The sequence below is a fragment of the mitochondrial genome of Colius striatus (assembly GCF_028858725.1).
Source record: "Colius striatus mitochondrion, complete genome".
NCBI lineage: Eukaryota > Metazoa > Chordata > Aves > Coliiformes > Coliidae > Colius > Colius striatus.
Genome location: NC_052772.1, coordinates 1 through 17,283, shown reverse-complemented (window position 1 = coordinate 17,283; position 17,283 = coordinate 1). Strand labels below are relative to the sequence as shown.

The 17,283-nt window shown below is 44.0% G+C and overlaps 13 protein-coding genes and 24 non-coding genes across 37 annotated transcripts; 9 read left to right on the top strand and 28 right to left on the bottom strand. All coding sequences in view use genetic code 2, as the record gives it.

Moving 5' to 3' along the window:
- Window positions 1-299: 299 nt before the first annotated feature.
- On the top strand, window positions 300-370 carry trnE(uuc). Its single transcript has one exon. It is a non-coding gene; the product is annotated as a tRNA-Glu (tRNA).
- Window positions 371-373: 3 nt separating this feature from the next.
- On the top strand, window positions 374-895 carry ND6 (NADH dehydrogenase subunit 6). The gene has a single exon. The coding sequence runs from the start codon at window positions 374-376 to the stop codon at window positions 893-895; it is 522 nt and encodes a 173-aa protein (YP_009990817.1).
- An 11-nt stretch (window positions 896-906) lies between these two features.
- trnP(ugg) lies at window positions 907-976 on the top strand. The gene has a single exon. It is a non-coding gene; the product is annotated as a tRNA-Pro (tRNA).
- A 1,476-nt stretch (window positions 977-2,452) lies between these two features.
- On the bottom strand, window positions 2,453-2,508 carry trnT(ugu). The gene has a single exon. It is a non-coding gene; the product is annotated as a tRNA-Thr (tRNA).
- Window positions 2,509-2,519: 11 nt separating this feature from the next.
- Window positions 2,520-3,662, bottom strand: CYTB (cytochrome b). The gene has a single exon. The coding sequence runs from the start codon at window positions 3,660-3,662 to the stop codon at window positions 2,520-2,522; it is 1,143 nt and encodes a 380-aa protein (YP_009990816.1).
- A 4-nt stretch (window positions 3,663-3,666) lies between these two features.
- ND5 (NADH dehydrogenase subunit 5) lies at window positions 3,667-5,475 on the bottom strand. Its single transcript has one exon. The coding sequence runs from the start codon at window positions 5,473-5,475 to the stop codon at window positions 3,667-3,669; it is 1,809 nt and encodes a 602-aa protein (YP_009990815.1).
- On the bottom strand, window positions 5,476-5,546 carry trnL(uag). The gene has a single exon. It is a non-coding gene; the product is annotated as a tRNA-Leu (tRNA).
- Window positions 5,547-5,612, bottom strand: trnS(gcu). The gene has a single exon. It is a non-coding gene; the product is annotated as a tRNA-Ser (tRNA).
- Window positions 5,613-5,681, bottom strand: trnH(gug). Its single transcript has one exon. It is a non-coding gene; the product is annotated as a tRNA-His (tRNA).
- Window positions 5,682-7,059, bottom strand: ND4 (NADH dehydrogenase subunit 4). Its single transcript has one exon. A coding segment is annotated over exon 1 (1,378 nt).
- ND4L (NADH dehydrogenase subunit 4L) lies at window positions 7,053-7,349 on the bottom strand. Its single transcript has one exon. It carries the CDS (start codon window positions 7,347-7,349, stop codon window positions 7,053-7,055), a length of 297 nt encoding a protein of 98 aa, YP_009990813.1.
- Window position 7,350: 1 nt separating this feature from the next.
- trnR(ucg) lies at window positions 7,351-7,419 on the bottom strand. Its single transcript has one exon. It is a non-coding gene; the product is annotated as a tRNA-Arg (tRNA).
- A 5-nt stretch (window positions 7,420-7,424) lies between these two features.
- On the bottom strand, window positions 7,425-7,776 carry ND3 (NADH dehydrogenase subunit 3). Its single transcript is given in 2 exon segments — window positions 7,425-7,602; window positions 7,604-7,776. The coding sequence occupies 2 exon segments, from the start codon at window positions 7,774-7,776 to the stop codon at window positions 7,425-7,427; spliced, it is 351 nt and encodes a 116-aa protein (YP_009990812.1).
- trnG(ucc) lies at window positions 7,777-7,845 on the bottom strand. Its single transcript has one exon. It is a non-coding gene; the product is annotated as a tRNA-Gly (tRNA).
- Window positions 7,846-8,629, bottom strand: COX3 (cytochrome c oxidase subunit III). Its single transcript has one exon. A coding segment is annotated over exon 1 (784 nt).
- On the bottom strand, window positions 8,629-9,312 carry ATP6 (ATP synthase F0 subunit 6). The gene has a single exon. It carries the CDS (start codon window positions 9,310-9,312, stop codon window positions 8,629-8,631), a length of 684 nt encoding a protein of 227 aa, YP_009990810.1.
- Window positions 9,303-9,470, bottom strand: ATP8 (ATP synthase F0 subunit 8). Its single transcript has one exon. It carries the CDS (start codon window positions 9,468-9,470, stop codon window positions 9,303-9,305), a length of 168 nt encoding a protein of 55 aa, YP_009990809.1.
- A 1-nt stretch (window position 9,471) lies between these two features.
- Window positions 9,472-9,539, bottom strand: trnK(uuu). The gene has a single exon. It is a non-coding gene; the product is annotated as a tRNA-Lys (tRNA).
- Window position 9,540: 1 nt separating this feature from the next.
- On the bottom strand, window positions 9,541-10,224 carry COX2 (cytochrome c oxidase subunit II). The gene has a single exon. The coding sequence runs from the start codon at window positions 10,222-10,224 to the stop codon at window positions 9,541-9,543; it is 684 nt and encodes a 227-aa protein (YP_009990808.1).
- Window position 10,225: 1 nt separating this feature from the next.
- Window positions 10,226-10,294, bottom strand: trnD(guc). The gene has a single exon. It is a non-coding gene; the product is annotated as a tRNA-Asp (tRNA).
- Window positions 10,295-10,296: 2 nt separating this feature from the next.
- Window positions 10,297-10,370, top strand: trnS(uga). Its single transcript has one exon. It is a non-coding gene; the product is annotated as a tRNA-Ser (tRNA).
- Window positions 10,362-11,912, bottom strand: COX1 (cytochrome c oxidase subunit I). The gene has a single exon. It carries the CDS (start codon window positions 11,910-11,912, stop codon window positions 10,362-10,364), a length of 1,551 nt encoding a protein of 516 aa, YP_009990807.1.
- Window position 11,913: 1 nt separating this feature from the next.
- trnY(gua) lies at window positions 11,914-11,983 on the top strand. Its single transcript has one exon. It is a non-coding gene; the product is annotated as a tRNA-Tyr (tRNA).
- trnC(gca) lies at window positions 11,984-12,050 on the top strand. Its single transcript has one exon. It is a non-coding gene; the product is annotated as a tRNA-Cys (tRNA).
- Window positions 12,051-12,052: 2 nt separating this feature from the next.
- On the top strand, window positions 12,053-12,125 carry trnN(guu). The gene has a single exon. It is a non-coding gene; the product is annotated as a tRNA-Asn (tRNA).
- On the top strand, window positions 12,126-12,194 carry trnA(ugc). Its single transcript has one exon. It is a non-coding gene; the product is annotated as a tRNA-Ala (tRNA).
- A 1-nt stretch (window position 12,195) lies between these two features.
- Window positions 12,196-12,267, bottom strand: trnW(uca). The gene has a single exon. It is a non-coding gene; the product is annotated as a tRNA-Trp (tRNA).
- A 1-nt stretch (window position 12,268) lies between these two features.
- On the bottom strand, window positions 12,269-13,309 carry ND2 (NADH dehydrogenase subunit 2). The gene has a single exon. It carries the CDS (start codon window positions 13,307-13,309, stop codon window positions 12,269-12,271), a length of 1,041 nt encoding a protein of 346 aa, YP_009990806.1.
- Window positions 13,310-13,378, bottom strand: trnM(cau). Its single transcript has one exon. It is a non-coding gene; the product is annotated as a tRNA-Met (tRNA).
- trnQ(uug) lies at window positions 13,378-13,448 on the top strand. The gene has a single exon. It is a non-coding gene; the product is annotated as a tRNA-Gln (tRNA).
- Window positions 13,449-13,455: 7 nt separating this feature from the next.
- On the bottom strand, window positions 13,456-13,528 carry trnI(gau). The gene has a single exon. It is a non-coding gene; the product is annotated as a tRNA-Ile (tRNA).
- ND1 (NADH dehydrogenase subunit 1) lies at window positions 13,527-14,492 on the bottom strand. Its single transcript has one exon. It carries the CDS (start codon window positions 14,490-14,492, stop codon window positions 13,527-13,529), a length of 966 nt encoding a protein of 321 aa, YP_009990805.1.
- Window positions 14,493-14,515: 23 nt separating this feature from the next.
- Window positions 14,516-14,589, bottom strand: trnL(uaa). The gene has a single exon. It is a non-coding gene; the product is annotated as a tRNA-Leu (tRNA).
- A 2-nt stretch (window positions 14,590-14,591) lies between these two features.
- Window positions 14,592-16,169, bottom strand: JR084_mgr01. Its single transcript has one exon. It is a non-coding gene; the product is annotated as a 16S ribosomal RNA (ribosomal RNA).
- On the bottom strand, window positions 16,169-16,241 carry trnV(uac). Its single transcript has one exon. It is a non-coding gene; the product is annotated as a tRNA-Val (tRNA).
- JR084_mgr02 lies at window positions 16,241-17,215 on the bottom strand. Its single transcript has one exon. It is a non-coding gene; the product is annotated as a 12S ribosomal RNA (ribosomal RNA).
- On the bottom strand, window positions 17,215-17,283 carry trnF(gaa). The gene has a single exon. It is a non-coding gene; the product is annotated as a tRNA-Phe (tRNA).

Here is a 17,283-nt window from a genome sequence, read left to right as displayed (position 1 = left end):
GGGGGGGTATAATTTTTTGTTTGGGGGGTTTAGGGTAAGTATGGTGTTAGGGTCGTTTGAACAGTCAAATTTATGGTATGGGTTGTTAGGTGGTTTAGTAGCGAAGTCATGTAGGAGTTGTATAGTTAGGCGATTTTGTGGGATGGGGGTTTTATCGGGGAGTATTGTGGGTGTGGGTTAGTCTGTTTGATAGTTCTTAGGTGGGTTTGCAGAAAATTTAGTTAAATAGATGTTTTGTAGGTTTTTGTGGGTGAGGTTGGGGTGATTAGGATAGAGGTCTAAAAGTTTGTTGGGGTAAGGTTTCTGTAGTTGAATTAGACAACGGCGGCTTTTCAGGCCGCAGGTTTTGGAGAGAGGCCAAGCAGAAATTATTATGACATATTTTGTGATTTTTTTGGGGGTGTGCTTGGTTTTGGCGGGGTTGGCTGTTGCGTCTAATCCGTCTCCGTATTATGGGGTGGTAGGGTTGGTGTTAGCATCTGTTGTTGGATGTGGGTGGTTAATGAGTTTGGGGTTGTCTTTTGTTTCCTTGGTGTTGTTTATGGTTTATTTGGGGGGGATGCTGGTGGTTTTTGTATATTCTGTGGCCTTGGCGGCTGATCCTTTTCCTGAGGCTTGGGGGGATTGACGGGTAGTGGGGTATGGTTTGGGGTTGGTGTTGGTGCTTGTAATTGNGTTCTTGATTGGCGGGGTTAGTGGGGATTGGAAGTTTGGGGTAGGTGTTGTAGATAGTGGTGGTGAGTTTTTTGTTCGGTTGGATTTTAGTGGGGTGGCTATGTTTTATTCATGAGGGGCAGGGTTGTTTCTAGTGGCTGGGTGGGGGCTGTTGTTAACTCTGTTTGTGGTATTGGAAATGGTTCGTGGGTTATCTCGGGGGGCGATTCGGGCGGTGTAGGGGGTATAAAGCAGAAAGTAGTTTAGTAGAGAATACCAGCTTTGGGAGTTGGAGGTAGGGGTTTAATTCCTCTTTTTCTGATCAGGTACTAGTTTGTTGGGGATTGTAGGTGATTTTTTGGTGTTTGGTGAATAAGTTTTGGGGTGGGGTGTGAGGGGGGGTGTAATGGGGTGATTTTGCCTATGTTGTATGTGAATTTTTTGGTAAGGATCAAATAGTGGAGAAGTGAAAAATTTTAGGGGAAATTTGCTAAGGTATTTGCGTGAAGATAATATGAAAAATTTTTAAAATTTTGATGAAATGGAAATTTTTTTTAGGGCAAATTAGGCGGTGATAAAAAATTTGAACATGTGTTGAAATGATGATAAAAATTAAAAATTTTTAGTGTCGTATCTAGGAAGATTTCTCTAGCTGGGATGGCAATCAGCAGAAAAGTTAGAGGAAGCAAAAATAAAAATTTTTATGTCTACGAGCATTAATTAAATAACCTCATAAATTGAAGGATGTAATATAGACATGAGAAATGCATGACAAAGTGCATCAGTGTCAAAATGATTCCCCGGACACATGACACCGTCTCATTCAGTAAAACCGAAGGAAAGAGAGGAATCGGCCGAAGTCCACCGATGCCCACGTCACGCAATAGTAAGCTCATCTCGCACCGCCGGGGGGGTCCGGTGAAGTTACCCCAAAAAAAAGAGAACCAAAAGTAGAGAACCGACCAGTGACAAGATAAAGAGGCCAAATGTTGATACATAGGTCAGCAGATGTATCTGTGAATGACAAGTTGTGGGGATAACGCCTATAGATGGCCCTGAAATAGGAACCAGAGGCGCAAAAGCGCAAGTCGGGCGAGGGTGTAGGGGGAAAGTATGGGCCTGACGCTAGTAACGTAGGACATTTTCTACGTCGAGTTGATGGTTTCACGTGAGGTGCACGACTAATAAATAACCCAGTCCTTTAGAAACCGGCACTACGAGAAATGCTGCGGTTTTGCCTAGATACGATTGGCGGGATGGGGTAAAGCACTCCCGTATGCTTGAAATTAGGGATGTATAAAGCAGCGTTTTATGGTTTTAGCACGAAGTTATCTATGTCTGTATTCCTTGTGCCATGGATTCTTTTAGTACATTGGTAGAAATGGCTTGTGTCGAGTTCGTATCCGTTGACATGCTATGGGATCAGTTCAAACATTGAGAAATACGCCTAGAGAGGTGCATTGAAATGGGGTTATAAAGTGAATGCACAGAAGTACATAAGTTGTAAAAGTGGATGGGGGGGTAGGGGGGGGTAATTTTTTGTGGTGGGTCACTGGTTGAGGTTAAGGGGGGNGGGGCAATAAAGGNCCCTCTCCGCGAAACTGTTAAATGTTGGGGAGGGACCTTTGGTTGAGGTTAAGGGGGGTGGGGCAATAAAGGCCCCTCTCCGCGAAACTGTTAAATGTTGGGGAGGGACCTTTGGTTGAGGTTAAGGGGGGTGGGGCAATAAAGGCCCCTCTCCGCGAAACTGTTAAATGTTGGGGAGGGACCTTTGGTTGAGGTGGGGAGGTATAACTCTAAGAAGGGGCATAAGTCTTCACTCTTTGGCTTACAAGACCAATGTTTTAATAAACTATTAGAGTGTTTTAGTATTTAAGTATCTTGTTCTCTAGGGTTTGGGTGATGGGGAATAGGATTAGAATAATTGTGAAGTATGTGATTGAGGCTAGTTGGCCGATGATGATGAATGGGTGTTCTACTGGTTGGCTCCCTACTCATGTGAGGATAAATAGGTTTGCAGTGAGGGTTCAGAAGAGTAGTTGGGACAGGGGTCGGAAAGTTATTGTGCGTTGTTTGGATTTGTGTAGCAGAGGACATAAGAAAAGTACTAGGACTGAGGCGGCTAGGGCTAGTACTCCTCCCAGCTTATTTGGGATGGAGCGTAGAATGGCGTATGCAAATAGAAAATATCACTCTGGTTTAATATGTGGGGGAGTTACTAGGGGGTTTGCTGGAGTGAAGTTTTCTGGGTCTCCTAGCAAGTTTGGTGAGAATAGGGCTAGGGTTGTTAGTGGTAGGAATATGAATGCAAACCCTAGGATATCTTTTAGGGAGAAGTACGGGTGGAAGGGGATTTTGTCGCAGTTTGAGATGATGCCGAGGGGGTTGTTTGAGCCTGATTCGTGTAGGAAGGTCAGGTGGATTAGTGTAATTCCTGCGATTGCGAAGGGGAGGAGGAAGTGGAGGGTGAAGAATCGGGTTAGGGTTGGGTTGTCCACTGAGAACCCCCCTCAGGCTCATTCTACTAGAGATTGGCCGATGTATGGGACAGCTGAGAATAGGTTGGTGATTACGGTGGCTCCTCAGAAGGATATCTGTCCTCATGGTAAAACATAGCCTACGAAGGCTGTTGCTATTAGGGTAAGGAGAAGGATGACACCTGTGTTTCAGGTCTCTTTGTAAAGGTAGGAGCCATAGTAGAATCCTCGTCCGATGTGGAAGTAGATGCAAATGAAAAAGAATGATGCTCCGTTTGCGTGTAGGTTTCGGATTAGTCATCCGTATTGAACGTTTCGGCAAGTGTGGGCTACGGATGAGAAGGCTAGTGTAGTATCTGCAGTGTAATGGGCGGCTAATAGTAGGCCGGTTGTAATTTGTGTTAGGAGGCAGATGCCTAGGAGTGACCCGAAATTCCATCAGACAGAGATATTGGAGGGTGTGGGTAGGTCGATTAGGGAGTTATTAATTATTTTTAGTAAGGGGTGGGATTTTCGTAGGTTGGGGGCCATTAATTTATTGTGTAGATAGGATGATTAGGGTTGATAGTGCAAATGATGTTAAGTAAGTTTTGATTAGTCCGGTGTGTAGGATTGTTGATGTTTTGGTTAGTTTTAATTGGAAGTCGGTGAGGCCTTCTGGGCCTATTTTTTTGTATCAGGATAAATCTACAAGGTGGGTTGCAATTTTTTGGCTGTTGTTTAGGAGTTTGGTGATGTTAAGGCGATGTGTGAGTGGGTTGAAGTAGCCTAGGGAGGAGGAGAAATTTATATATGGGGTTTGTTTTGGGTGATAGAAATTGTGTGTTAGGGTTGAGAGTTCTAGGGCTAGGATGAGTCCTATTATGGTGGTGGTTATGGCAGCTGTTTTGGTAAGGGTTGGTATAGTTATTGGTGAGATGCTGGTCGGAGTGATGTATGATGTGATGAGTAGTCCTGCTATGATGCTGCCTAATGTAAGGCGGGTGAGGGGTTGGGTGATCGAAGGGTTATTTTCGTCTATTATAATTGCAGGGTTAGTTCGGGTTTGCCCTGTCTGTACTATTAAGGTTATGCGTATGCTGTAAGTTGCGGTGAATGCCGTGGCTAGGAGTGTGAGTAGTAGTGCTCAGGTGTTTAAGTAGGAGGTGTTAAGGTTTTCGATAATTACATCTTTTGAGTAAAATCCAGCTAGGAATGGGGTGCCTATGAGTGCTAGGTTGCCGATGGTAAAGCAGGAGGTGGTAGTTGGTAATATTTTTTGGAGGTTGCCCATTTTTCGAATGTCTTGTTCTCCATTAAGGTTGTGGATGATTGATCCTGAGCATAAAAATAATATGGCTTTGAAGAAAGCGTGTGTTGAGATATGAAGGAAGGCTAGTTGTGGGAGGTTTAGTCCAATGGTAACTATCATAAGTCCTAGTTGGCTGGAGGTGGAGAAGGCGATAATTTTTTTGATGTCATTTTGTGTGAGGGCACAGGTGGCGGCGAATAGGGTGGAGAGAGCTCCTAGGCATAGGCATAGGGTGAGAGCAAGTTGGTTGGTTTCTAATATGTAATGGGTGCGGATTAATAGGAAAATTCCGGCTACTACTATGGTGCTGGAGTGAAGTAAGGCGGAGACAGGTGTTGGGCCCTCCATGGCTGCAGGTAGTCACGGGTGGAGGCCAAATTGGGCTGATTTTCCCGTGGCGGCTAGAATGAGTCCTAGGAGTGGTAGTGTCTGTATGTGGGTCGGGCAGGTTTGTATTTCTCAGGTGTTGGAGGTCAGGGCGAGTCATGCTATGGTTAGAATTAAGCCGATATCGCCAATTCGGTTGTATAGTACGGCTTGGAGGGCAGCTGTGTTAGCATCTGCTCGGCCATACCATCACCCAATCAGCATGAAAGATATGATGCCTACTCCTTCTCAGCCAATGAATAGGAGGAATATGTTGTTAGCTGCTGTGAGGGTTAGCATGGCGATTAGGAATATTGATAGGTATGAGAAAAATTTTGTAATGTGGGGTTCCAGGTGTATGTATCATGTTGCAAATTGTAGGATTGACCACGTGACGAGTAAAGCGATCGGGAAGAATATTATGGAATATTGGTCGAATTTAAAGCTGAGGGGGATTTTGAATGTTATAATGAACTTTAATTCTCAGTAGGATGTGATGCTTTCTGTGTTTGTCCATATAAATAGGGACATAGGGGCTAGGCTAATGATGAAAGCTGTTTTAGTGGTATGTGTAATTAGGGTTGGGGTGGTTTTTATTGTTTTTGATAGGAGAGGTAGGAGAATGGGGGTTAGGATGACGAGTAGTGTGAGAATTATGAGGGTGTTAATGAGGAGGGCTGGTTCCATTACTTTTACTTGGATTTGCACCAAGGTGGGTGGTTCCTAAGACCAGTGGATTTCTACTATCCTTTAAAAGTCAAGGGGACTGAGGTTTTATGCTCAGACACAGGAATTAGCAGTTCTTGCTGGTAGGGCCTCCCCTCGGCAGGTAAGAAGGGTTTAACTTCTGTTTTTAGAGTCACGGTCTAATGTTTTAGGTAAACTATACTTGCATGAGATAATTCCTGAGATTAGTTCTGGTTTAAGAATTAGGAGGAGTATGGGGATTGTGTGCAGGGTTATTAGGAGGTGTTCTCGAGTATTTGAGTTTTGGATAGATGTGATGTGGGTTGGTGTTGGACCTCGTTGAGTTATTAGGAGTATATATAGTGTGTATGAGGCGGTTAGTAGGGTTGTTATTCCTGTGAGGATAATTGTGAGGGGAGATCAGTTGAATAGGGCGATTATGATTGTAAGTTCTGCTATGAGGTTGGTGGTTGGTGGAAGGGCTATGTTTGTTAAGTTGGCTAGGAGCCATCAGATGGCTATGAGGGGTAGGAGGGGTTGTAGGCCACGTGTAAGGAGTAAGATTCGGCTGTGTGTTCGTTCGTAGTTAGTGTTGGCTAAGCAAAATAATATAGATGAGGTTAAGCCGTGTGAAATTATAAGGATTATGGCCCCGGAGAAAGATCAGTGGGTTTGGATTAAGCTAGCGGTGATGACTAGGCCTATGTGGCTAACGGAGGAGTAAGCAATTAGTGATTTAAGGTCAGTTTGTCGTAAACATATGGAGCTGGTTATTAGAGCTCCTCATAGGGCTAGGGCAATAAACGTGTAGTGTAGGGAGCTTGGTAGGGGGTTTGTCAATATGGTAATTCGTATGATACCATATCCTCCTAGTTTTAGGAGAAGAGCAGCAAGTAATATGGATCCTGCAATTGGAGCTTCTACGTGAGCTTTGGGGAGTCATAGGTGAAGTCCATATAGTGGGGCTTTTACTATGAATGCTGTTAGGAGAGCTAAGTTTAGGAGTAAGTTTGTTCAGGGGGTGGTGTGAAGGGTGTTTGTTAGTTTAAGCATGGTAAGGTGGAGTGTGTTGGTCTGGGTGTGGGCGTAAAGGATGGCGACAAGTAGTGGGATTGAGCTGATTAGTGTATAGAATAGGAAATAGATTCCAGCGTTCAGTCGTTCTGGTTGGTTACCTCATCGTGTGATTAGGATTAGGGTTGGGATTAAGGTTGCTTCAAATGAAATGTAAAATAGTATGAGTTCTGTGGCTGAGAAGGCAATGATCAGAAGGGGCTGGGAGATGGTTAGTGCTGCAATAAAGATGCGTTTGCGTGAGGTGGGTTCGGATTGTAGGTGGTTTTGGCTTGCTAATATTATGAGGGGTAGGAGTCAGCATGACAGAACTAATAGGGGAGAAGAAATTTGGTCAATGCCTGTTAATGGGGTTAGGTTTTTGTGGGGGTAGTAGGTGGGGGTTAATCATTGCAGAGCTGCGGTGGCGATTAGTAGGCTGTGTATGGTGGTGTTAGTCCATAGGTGTTTTCGGCTTGATAGGAAGGTTATGGGGAGAAGTATGATGGTTGGGATAATAATCTTTAGCATTGCAGTATGTTTAGGTTGTGTAGGTGGTCTGAGCCGTGAGTTCGGGTGGAGGCTACTAGTATTGCGAGACCTACCCCGGCTTCGCAGGCGGAAAATGTTAATATAAGTACTGGGATTAGGGAGGCCGATGTTGTGTTAGTTTCAATGGGTCATATAGATAGTATAGTGTATAGGGATAATATTATACTTTCTAGACATAGTAGGGCTGAGACCAAGTGGGTGCGGTGGAAGGCCAGTCCTAGGCTGCTTAGGGTGAAGGCTGAGTAGAAGCTTAAGTGAAGGATGGACATAGAGAAAGTCATAGGGTGCTACTATGATTTATTGAGCCGAAGTCAATTGTCTTAGTTAGACTAACTTTCTATATGTTATTCTGCTCATTCTAGTCCTCCTTGTGCTCATTCGTAGATTAGTCCTAGTGTGAGGAGGGTAAGTAAGATAAGGGTTCAGGATAGTGTAGTGGTTGGGTATGATAGCTGAGTTGCTCATGGGAGTGGCAGGAGGAGGGCGATTTCTAGGTCGAATAGGAGGAATAGGATTGCTACTGAGGAAGAATCGGATTGAAAATGGAAGTCGAGCAGAGCCTAGGGGGTCGAATCCGCATTCGTAGGGTGAGAGTTTTTCTGAGTCCGGAGACATTTGGGCTAATCAGAAGTTTACTAAGGTAAGGATTGTGGTTAGGGCTAGGGATAGTGTGAATATAAATATTATTATGTTTATTGCTCTTCTCTGGAGTTTTACCAGATTCTAGAGATTGGAAGTCAATTGTAATTATTATACTAGAAGAGCAGGATCCTCATCAGTAGATGGTTATGTAGAGGAATAATCAGATGACGTCTACGAAGTGTCAGTATCAAGCTGCTGCCTCAAAGCCAAAATGGTGGTTTGAGGTGAAGTGAAATTTAATTAGACGTAGTAGGCAGATTGATAGGAAGGTGGATCCAATAATTACGTGAAGTCCGTGGAATCCAGTAGCGACGAAGAAGGTTGAGCCATATACGCTGTCTGCAATTGAAAAAGGTGCATCGTAATATTCTATTGCCTGGAGAGCGGTAAAGTAGAATCCTAGTAGGATTGTTAGAGTTAGTGCTTGGATCGCTTGTTTGCGGTTACCTTCTGTGATACTGTGGTGTGTTCAAGTGACTGTTACACCTGAGGCTAATAGGATAGCGGTGTTTAGGAGAGGAACTTCTAGGGGATTTAGGGGTTTGATGCCTGTGGGGGGTCATTGTCCTCCTAGTTCTGGGGTGGGTGCGAGGCTTGAGTGGAAGAAGGCTCAGAAGAAGCCTAGGAAGAAGAAGGCTTCTGATGTAATAAACAGGATTATACCGTACCGTAGACCTTTTTGTACGGTGGGTGTGTGGTGCCCTTGGAATGTGCTTTCTCGTACAATGTCTCGTCACCATTGGATTATGACTAGGATTATGGAGGCGAAACCAGTGAGTAGTAGGTGTGGTGAGTTATAGTGGAATCATATTGTTAGTCCTGTGGTTATGAGCAGGGCGGCAGCTGCTCCAAAGATTGGTCAGGGGCTTGGGTCGACTATGTGGTAAGAGTGTGCTTGGTGGGCCATTAGATGTTTTCTTGTAAGTATAGGCTAAGTAGCAGGACAAAAACGTAGGCTTGGATTATAGCTACTGCAACTTCTAGAATTGTGAGTAGGAGGAGGATGATTGTAGTTAGGACGGAGATTGTTGGTATAATTGGAAGAAGAGCTGTTGCAGCTGTTGAGATAAGTTGAATAAGGAGGTGACCTGCTGTGAGGTTGGCTGTAAGGCGAACTGCTAGGGCTAGTGGGCGAATTAGTAGGCTGGTAGTTTCGATTAGGATTAGAATTGGGATCAGTATGGCTGGGGTACCTTCGGGAAGGAGGTGGCCTAAGGAAATTGAGGGTTGGTTTCGTAGGCCTGTGAGTAGGGTGGCAAACCATAGAGGAAAGGCTAGTGCTATGTTTATTGATAGTTGAGTGGTGGGGGTAAATGTGTATGGAAGTAGTCCTAGTAGATTGATTGTTAATAGAAGGATTGTTAGGGATGTGAGGATTAGGGCTCATTTGTGGCCCTTTTTGTCTATGGGGATTATTAGTTGTTTGGTAATGAGGTTTAGAAGTCAGGATTGTAGAGTAGATAGGCGGTTGGTAACTCATCGGTTATCAAAGTTTGGGATTAGTAAGGAGGGAAATAATATTGAGATAACAATTAAGGGGATTCCTAAAAGGCATGGGCTTGTAAATTGGTCAAAGAAGCTTAGGTTCATGGTCAAGTTCATGAGGTGGTTTTAGTTTTGGCGGATGACTTGTTGAGTGGGGGGTTTGGGCTAATAAATGATAAAAGTTTGGGTTGGATGGTTAATGCAAATACAAGTCATGTGATTAGTATGATGAAGAATCAGGGGTTTGGGTTTAGTTGAGGCATATCATTAAGGAGGGCGTAGCCCTCTTTTTCTAGCTTAAAAGGCTAGTGCTGTGGCATAGCTTCTTAATGATTAGGATTGTAATAGGGAGGCTCAGGTTTCAAAGTGAGTGAGGGGTGTGGATTCTACAACAATTGGTATGTAGCTGTGGTTTGCCCCGCAAATTTCTGAGCATTGGCCATAAAAAATTCCTGGACGGGTGGTGATGAATGATGACTGGTTCAATCGTCCTGGAATTGCATCTGTTTTTACTCCTAAAGTAGGGACAGCTCATGAGTGAAGTACGTCATCAGCTGTGATAATAATGCGGATTGGGGATTCTATTGGAACAATGATACGGTGATCAACTTCTAGCAGTCGGAAGTGTCCTAGTGGAAGCTCTGTTGTTGGGACTATGTAAGAGTCGAATGTGAGGTCGTTGAAGTCGGTATATTCGTAGCTTCAATATCATTGGTGACCAATGGCTTTTAGTGTTAAGTCGGGTTGGTCAAGTTCGTCTATTATGTAAAGGATTTGTAGAGATGGAAGGGCTAATATGACAAGGACGATTGCTGGTAAGATTGTTCAGATTAGTTCGACTTCTTGGGCGTCGACAGTGTTTGAAGATAGTTTTTCTATGAGTATCAAGGAGAGGAGGTATAGTACTAAGCTGCAGATTGCTAGGGCGACTATTAGGGCGTGGTCGTGGAATTCTACAAGTTCTTCTATAATTGGGGATGAGGCGTCTTGGAATCCTAGTTGGGAGTGGTTGGCCATTAGAGATGTACAGGATTTTTCCTGTAACTTAGCCTTGACAAGGCTATGTAGTTGGTTATACTAACGTCTCATAAGAAAGAAGCATAAGCGGTTTGATGCGGCTGGCTTGAAACCAGTGTGTGAGGGTTCGATTCCTTCCTTTCTTGGACTTGAACGAAGGCTGGTTCTTCGAAGGTGTGATAAGGAGGGGGGCAGCCGTGAATTCATTCGATATTAGTTGTAGTAAGCTCTGGTTGCATAACTTTTCGTTTTGATGCGAAAGCTTCTCAGATGATGAATATTAGTATGATAACGGCGGTTAATGAGATTAGGGAGCCAATTGAGGATATGGTGTTTCACAGTGTGTAAGCGTCTGGGTAGTCTGAGTATCGGCGGGGTATTCCTGCTAGTCCTAGGAAGTGTTGGGGAAAGAAGGTTAGGTTTACTCCAATAAATATTACCCCGAAGTGGGTTTTGGCTCATGTCGGATGTAAGGTAAATCCCGTAAATAGTGGAAATCAGTGTGTAAATCCTGCTAGAATTGCAAATACGGCTCCTATGGATAAGACATAGTGGAAGTGGGCTACCACGTAGTAGGTGTCGTGCAGTGCAATGTCCAGTGATGAATTTGCTAGTACGATTCCTGTTAGGCCTCCAACAGTAAATAGGAAGATAAAGCCGAGGGCCCATAGTATTGGGGGATCCCATTTGATAGTACCTCCATGCAGTGTGGCTAGTCAACTGAATACTTTGATGCCGGTTGGAATGGCGATGATTATGGTTGCAGATGTGAAGTATGCGCGGGTGTCTACGTCTATTCCTACTGTGAATATGTGGTGGGCTCATACGATGAAGCCCAGGAATCCGATTGATAATATGGCTCATACTATTCCCATGTAGCCGAAGGGTTCCTTTTTACCTGCGTAGTATGTGACTACGTGGGAGATAACTCCAAATCCTGGGAGAATGAGGATGTATACTTCCGGGTGGCCAAAGAATCAGAAAAGATGTTGGTAAAGGATAGGATCTCCTCCTCCAGCTGGGTCAAAGAATGTGGTGTTTAGGTTTCGGTCAGTGAGCAGTATAGTGATGCCTGCAGCGAGTACTGGGAGTGAGAGAAGTAGGAGGACGGCAGTGATTAGGACTGATCATACAAATAGGGGTGTTTGGTATTGGGAGAGTGTGGGGGGTTTTATGTTAATGGCGGTTGTGATGAAGTTAATGGCTCCTAGGATGGATGAAATTCCTGCTAAGTGGAGTGAGAAAATAGCTAGGTCTACTGAGGGTCCGGCGTGGGCGAGGTTACCAGCGAGTGGTGGGTATACAGTTCAGCCTGTGCCTGCTCCAGCTTCTACGGTGGAAGAGGCTAGTAGGAGAAGAAAGGATGGAGGGAGTAGCCAGAAGCTCATGTTATTTATGCGTGGGAATGCTATGTCGGGGGCGCCGAGTATAAGTGGAACAAGTCAGTTTCCGAAACCTCCGATCATAATTGGTATAACTATAAAGAAGATTATGACGAAGGCATGGGCGGTGACGATTACGTTGTAGATTTGATCATCTCCTAGGAGGGTCCCTGGTTGACCAAGTTCTGCGCGAATAAGAAGGCTGAGGGCAGTGCCGATTATGCCGGCTCATGCTCCGAAGATTAAGTATAGGGTTCCAATGTCTTTGTGGTTTGTTGAAAATAATCATCGGTTAATTAAAGTCACAGGTAAGATGGCTGAGTGTTTAAGCGTTAGGCTGTAGTCCTTTTTACAGAGGTTTAATCCCTCTTCTTATCGGCTCTGTAGTGAAATTCATGTTGAGTTGCAAGCTCATCGATGTACATTAATAATGTGCCAGAGTCTGGTAGGCAGAAGCTCGCAGGTTAGAGCATCTAGCTGTTAATTAGGGTATTATGGGATCGAGGCCCATCTGCCTAGGAAGTCCTAGCTTAATTAAAGTGCCTGAGTTGCATTCAGGAGATGTAGGTTAGTGTCCTACGGGTTTTAGCAGAAGCTAAGAGGTTTTAACTCTTGTTTAAGGCTTTGAAGGCCTTTGGTTTAAAGTCTATCCTAAGCTTCTTTTAGATGGATGAGGTGATTATAGGGGTAAGTGGTAGTAGTCAAATTGATGTAGAGGTAAGGATGGCGGTGGGCGTGTATGTTTTGGTATTAATATGTCACATTTTTATGTGGTTTGTGCAGTTTGGGGGCAGTGTGATTGTTGAATGGTATGCTAAGCGGAGGTAGAAGAATAGACTAAGAAGTGATAGCAGGGCAATGATTGTGGCTGTTGTAGTCATTTCTTGCTTTGTCAGTTCTTGGATGATTAGTCATTTAGGCATAAATCCTGTTAGGGGCGGGAGTCCTGCTAGAGACAGTAGAGTGAGCATTAGGGTTGCATTTAGAGCTGGGGATTTTGTTCAAGAAGTTATTGTTGTTGCTAGTTTTAGGGTTTTGATTGTGTTGATGGTTAGGAATACTGCAGTTGTAAGTGTAATGTATAGGTAGAATGTTAGTAGGGTTAATTTGGGGTTGTAGATGAGGATAATAGTTATTCACCCTAGGTGAGAGATAGATGAGAAGGCCAGGATTTTTCGAATTTGGGTTTGATTTAGGCCTATTCAACCTCCAATGGCGGCGGAGGTTAGGGCTATGAAGGTTAGGAGTGTAGAGTTTAATGTGTGGTGGGTTATAAGGAGGATAGTGATTGGGGGTAGTTTTATTACTGTTGACAGGATTAGTGCAGTTGTTAGTGGAGATCCCTGGAGTACTTCTGGGAATCAAAAGTGGAATGGGACTAGTCCTAGTTTTATTGCGATTGCTGTTGTTAGTAAGAGGGATGGGGTTGAGTGGGTTAGTTGAGTGATATCTCATTGTCCGGTGTGTCATGCATTGATTGTTCCTGCGAATAGGATTAATGTCGAGGCAGCTGCCTGTACTAGGAAATATTTGATTGTGGCTTCGATGGCTCGGGGGTGGTGAGATTTGGAGATGAGGGGAATGATGGCAAGGGTGTTGATTTCTAGGCCAGTTCAGGCTGCTGTTCAATGGTTGCTTGAAATTGTAATGGAGGTTCCGAGGATAAGGCTTAAGTATGAGAGTAATTTTGCGTGTGGGTTTATTAGTAGGGGAAGGGGTTAAACCATCATTTTCGGGGTATGGGCCCGATAGCTTTATTAGCTTACCTTACTAGGAAATAATATAAGGGGAGTATGGAGAGTTTTGATCTCTCTTGTGTAGGTTCAATTCCTACTTTTCTAAATTGTTGAGGAAATGAGAGGGTTGGTAGACCTCTATGTTCACTTTATCATAGTGACCCTTTAACATTCAGGCACATTTCCTTAGACAAGGAGGGAGACCTGCGTAGCTAATAGGTATGCTAGTGTGTCAAAGGCAGAGTGCTAGTGTGAGGGGTAGGAAGTTTTTCCATAAGAGATGTATGAGTTGGTCATATCGGAATCGTGGATATGAAGCTCGGATTCATAGGAAGATTGAGGAGAGGAGTAATGTTTTTGTGGCGAGGATAATTGGGAATATTTCATCGGGCAAGTTAATGCTGCTGGGGTTAAAAAATAGGATAGTGGTTAGTGTATTCATTAATATGATGTTTGCGTATTCTGCTAAGAAGAATAGGGCGAATGGACCTGCAGCATATTCTACATTGAAGCCTGATACTAGTTCGGATTCTCCTTCGGTTAAGTCAAATGGGGCACGATTAGTTTCAGCGAGTGTAGAGATGAATCATATTATTGCTAAGGGCCATGAGGAGAAGGCCAAGTATATTGGTTCTTGGGTGATGGCTAGGGTAGTTATCGTGTAGTTTCCACTTAGGATAATTACTGATAGGAGGATAATGGCTAGGGTAACCTCGTAGGAAATGGTTTGTGCTACGGCTCGTAGGGAGCCAATTAGGGCGTATTTTGAGTTTGATGCTCAGCCTGATCATAGGGTAGAGTATACTGTGAGGCTTGATATTGCTAGGAGGAATAAAAATCCCAGATTTAAGTCTGTGAGTGAGAAGGGTAGGGGTAGGGGGGCTCAGATTGTGATTGCTAGTAGGAGGGCTAGTATGGGTGTAATTAGGAATAGGACGGGCGATGAGGTAGATGGTTTGATGGGTTCTTTGATAAATAGTTTAACTCCATCTGCCATAGGCTGTAAAAGTCCGAATGGACCTACGATGTTTGGTCCTTTTCGAGCTTGTATGTAGCTTAAAATCTTTCGTTCTACTAGTGTAAGGAAAGCGACAGCGATCAGGATTGGAATTATGTAGGACAGGAATATGGTCAGTTGTACTGTGATTATGGGTAGGGCCATTGGTATTTTGGAGCTAGGGAGAGGACTTGAACCTCTGGGTAAAGGGCTTAAGCCTTTTGCATTTGCCGAGCTCTGCCACGCTAGCATATGCCCTTGTTTTGGGTTAAATGGTTATTCTTTTTATAATTTAGTTGGGTACATTATTTAAAGAGGGGGCGTGCTTGTTGTATAGGCCCCACCTCTTCGGTCCTTTCGTACTAGGAGAGGTTTATCATAGATAGAAACCGACCTGGATTGCTCCGGTCTGAACTCAGATCACGTAGGACTATTAATCGTTGAACAAACGAACCCTTAGTAGCGGCTGCACCACTAGGATGTCCTGATCCAACATCGAGGTCGTAAGCCCCCTCGTCGATATGGGCTCTTGGAGGGGATTGCGCTGTTATCCCTGGGGTAGCTTGGTTCATTAATCAATTGTATTGGGTCTGGTTACTGTTGGCATGTTGAGTGGTTGCTCTTGATCAAGAGGTAAGGTCTTGTTTTTGGAGGATTGGTTTTTCTCCAAGGTCGCCCCAACCAAAAAATGTTAGCCAGGTTTATGGTAATCTGCAGCCCTAGTAGGGAGATTGAGATGTTTGGGGTGGCTAGTGATTTTTAAGTTCCACAGGGTCTTCTCGTCTTACGATATTATCCTTGCTTTTGCACAAGGAGATCAATTTCACTGATTGTCTGCAGGAGACAGTTAGGGCCTCGTTTAGCCATTCATACAAGTCCCTATTTATGAGACAATTGATTGTGCTACCTTCGCACGGTTAGGATACCGCGGCCGTTGAACCTAATGTCACTGGGCAGGCGTCACCTTCAATACTTGGTTGGCTGAAGGCTATGTTTTTGGTAAACAGTCGGGTCCTGGATTTGCCTAGTTCCTTCTACAGATTTTAATCTTTCTAGTAAGCACTCCTGGGTTGGGTTAACAGTGGGGGTAAATATAAGGGCTTGTTTGAGTTTAGATATTAATTCCTGTTAATAATGTGCGGATGTAAGCTTGTGCTTTAGAGGGAGTGGCCCTAGGTTACTTATTTTAGCATTAATTCTTCTATTGTTATAGATTGGCCTGTTAATTGGTAGGGATTCATGTTGTTTGGGGATTTTTTGTTTAGAGCTTTGACGCACTCATTATTGGTGGCTGCTTTAGGGCCCACATTTAGTTAAGGTGGTTAGTTATCCGCTATAGGAGGTTGTGTCCTTTTTTAGAGGGGCTGTACCTCCTCTAAATTACTCTTAACTCTCTTCATGTGGGTTGTTTATATCCGTAGAGTGGAGTTAAGGGCGAACTAAAATTCTTTTCACAGGCAACCAGCTATCACCCAGCTCGATTGGCTTTTCACCTCTACTAACAGGTCTTCCCACTCTTTTGCGACAGAGACGGGTTCGCCCTGGGATGGCTGCCTGTAAGTAGCTCGCTTGGGTTTCGGGGTGGCAGGCTTAAATTCGTTTTGCCTGGTTGTTCTTGCTAAATCATGATGCAAAAGGTACAAGGGTTAATCTTTGCTGTTTAGTGCTTGTGGTTTCATTGTTATTTCATCAATCCCTTACGGTACGTTTTTTCTATCGCGCCAGGTGTTCCTTTTCTATCGCCTATACTAAGGTGTAGAATGTTTTAGTTGAGTATTGTTGGGGGTTTTTTGGTGGTTATTGGGGAGATGGGTGGGCTAGGATAGGCTTCAAGATGATCTGGTTATTGGCAGATATCTTTCAGGTGTAAGCTGAATGCTTTAATGTTGTAGCTACATCTTGGTATGCTAAGTGCACTTTCCAGTACACTTACCTTGTTACGACTTACCTCTTCTTATCTTTGGCTAGTTGTATTAAGTATTATTGGTGGGCAGTATATGAGGAGGGTGACGGGCGGTATGTACGTACCCCAGGGCCGTCTTAAAAAAAGTTTTATTGTCTTTTTTTACTGCTAAATCCGCCTTCTAGGGGTAGATTTCATACCCCTTTTCGTGAATGTTCTATTATAGAAAATGTAGCCCATTTCTTCCACTTCATGGGCTATACCTTGACCTGTCTTTTTAGCGCGTGGTGGTTATTGTGTTTGCTGTTGCACTCTCAATTAAGGCAAACTGACGACGGCGGTATATAGGCTGTTTTGGCTAGAAGTGGTTAGGTGTATCGTGGGTTATCGATTACAGAACAGGCTCCTCTAGGTGGGTTTGGGGTACCGCCAAGTCCTTAGAGTTTTAAGCGTTTGTGCTCGTAGTTCTCGGGCGGATACTCGGGTGGGTGGAGGATCTGGATTTATGGCTAGGCATAGTGGGGTATCTAATCCCAGTTTGTGTCATAGCTTTCGTGGCAATAGGTTTATCATGAATACTAAGGTCGTTTTTAGGGTGAGTTTATGGGTAACTTTGGCTTATGACGGCTTGGTTATGTTTTAGCCTTAGTTAGTTTAATATTGTTGTGCCACTCTTTACGCCGTATACAGTTAATTTGGGTTTCTTGTATGACCGCGGTGGCTGGCACAAGATTTACCAACCCTGGTTGTTTACCATAGCTAAGTCAAGTTTACACTTATTGCTTAATGTCAATTACTGCTGAGTACCCGTGGGGGTGTGGCAAAGCAAGGTGTTTTGGGCTACTACGGTGGGTGTGCCTGATACCAGCTCCTTTGTCTTTGGTGAAGTTACTAGGGCATTTACACTGGAGTGCAGATACTTGCATGTATATACTTGGTAAAAACTAACTGTAAGGTTAGGACTAAGTCTTTTGTCTTTGGGTGCGGTGGTGCATCGTCTTAACATCTTCAGTGTTATGCTTTGTGGTAAGCTACAAAGAC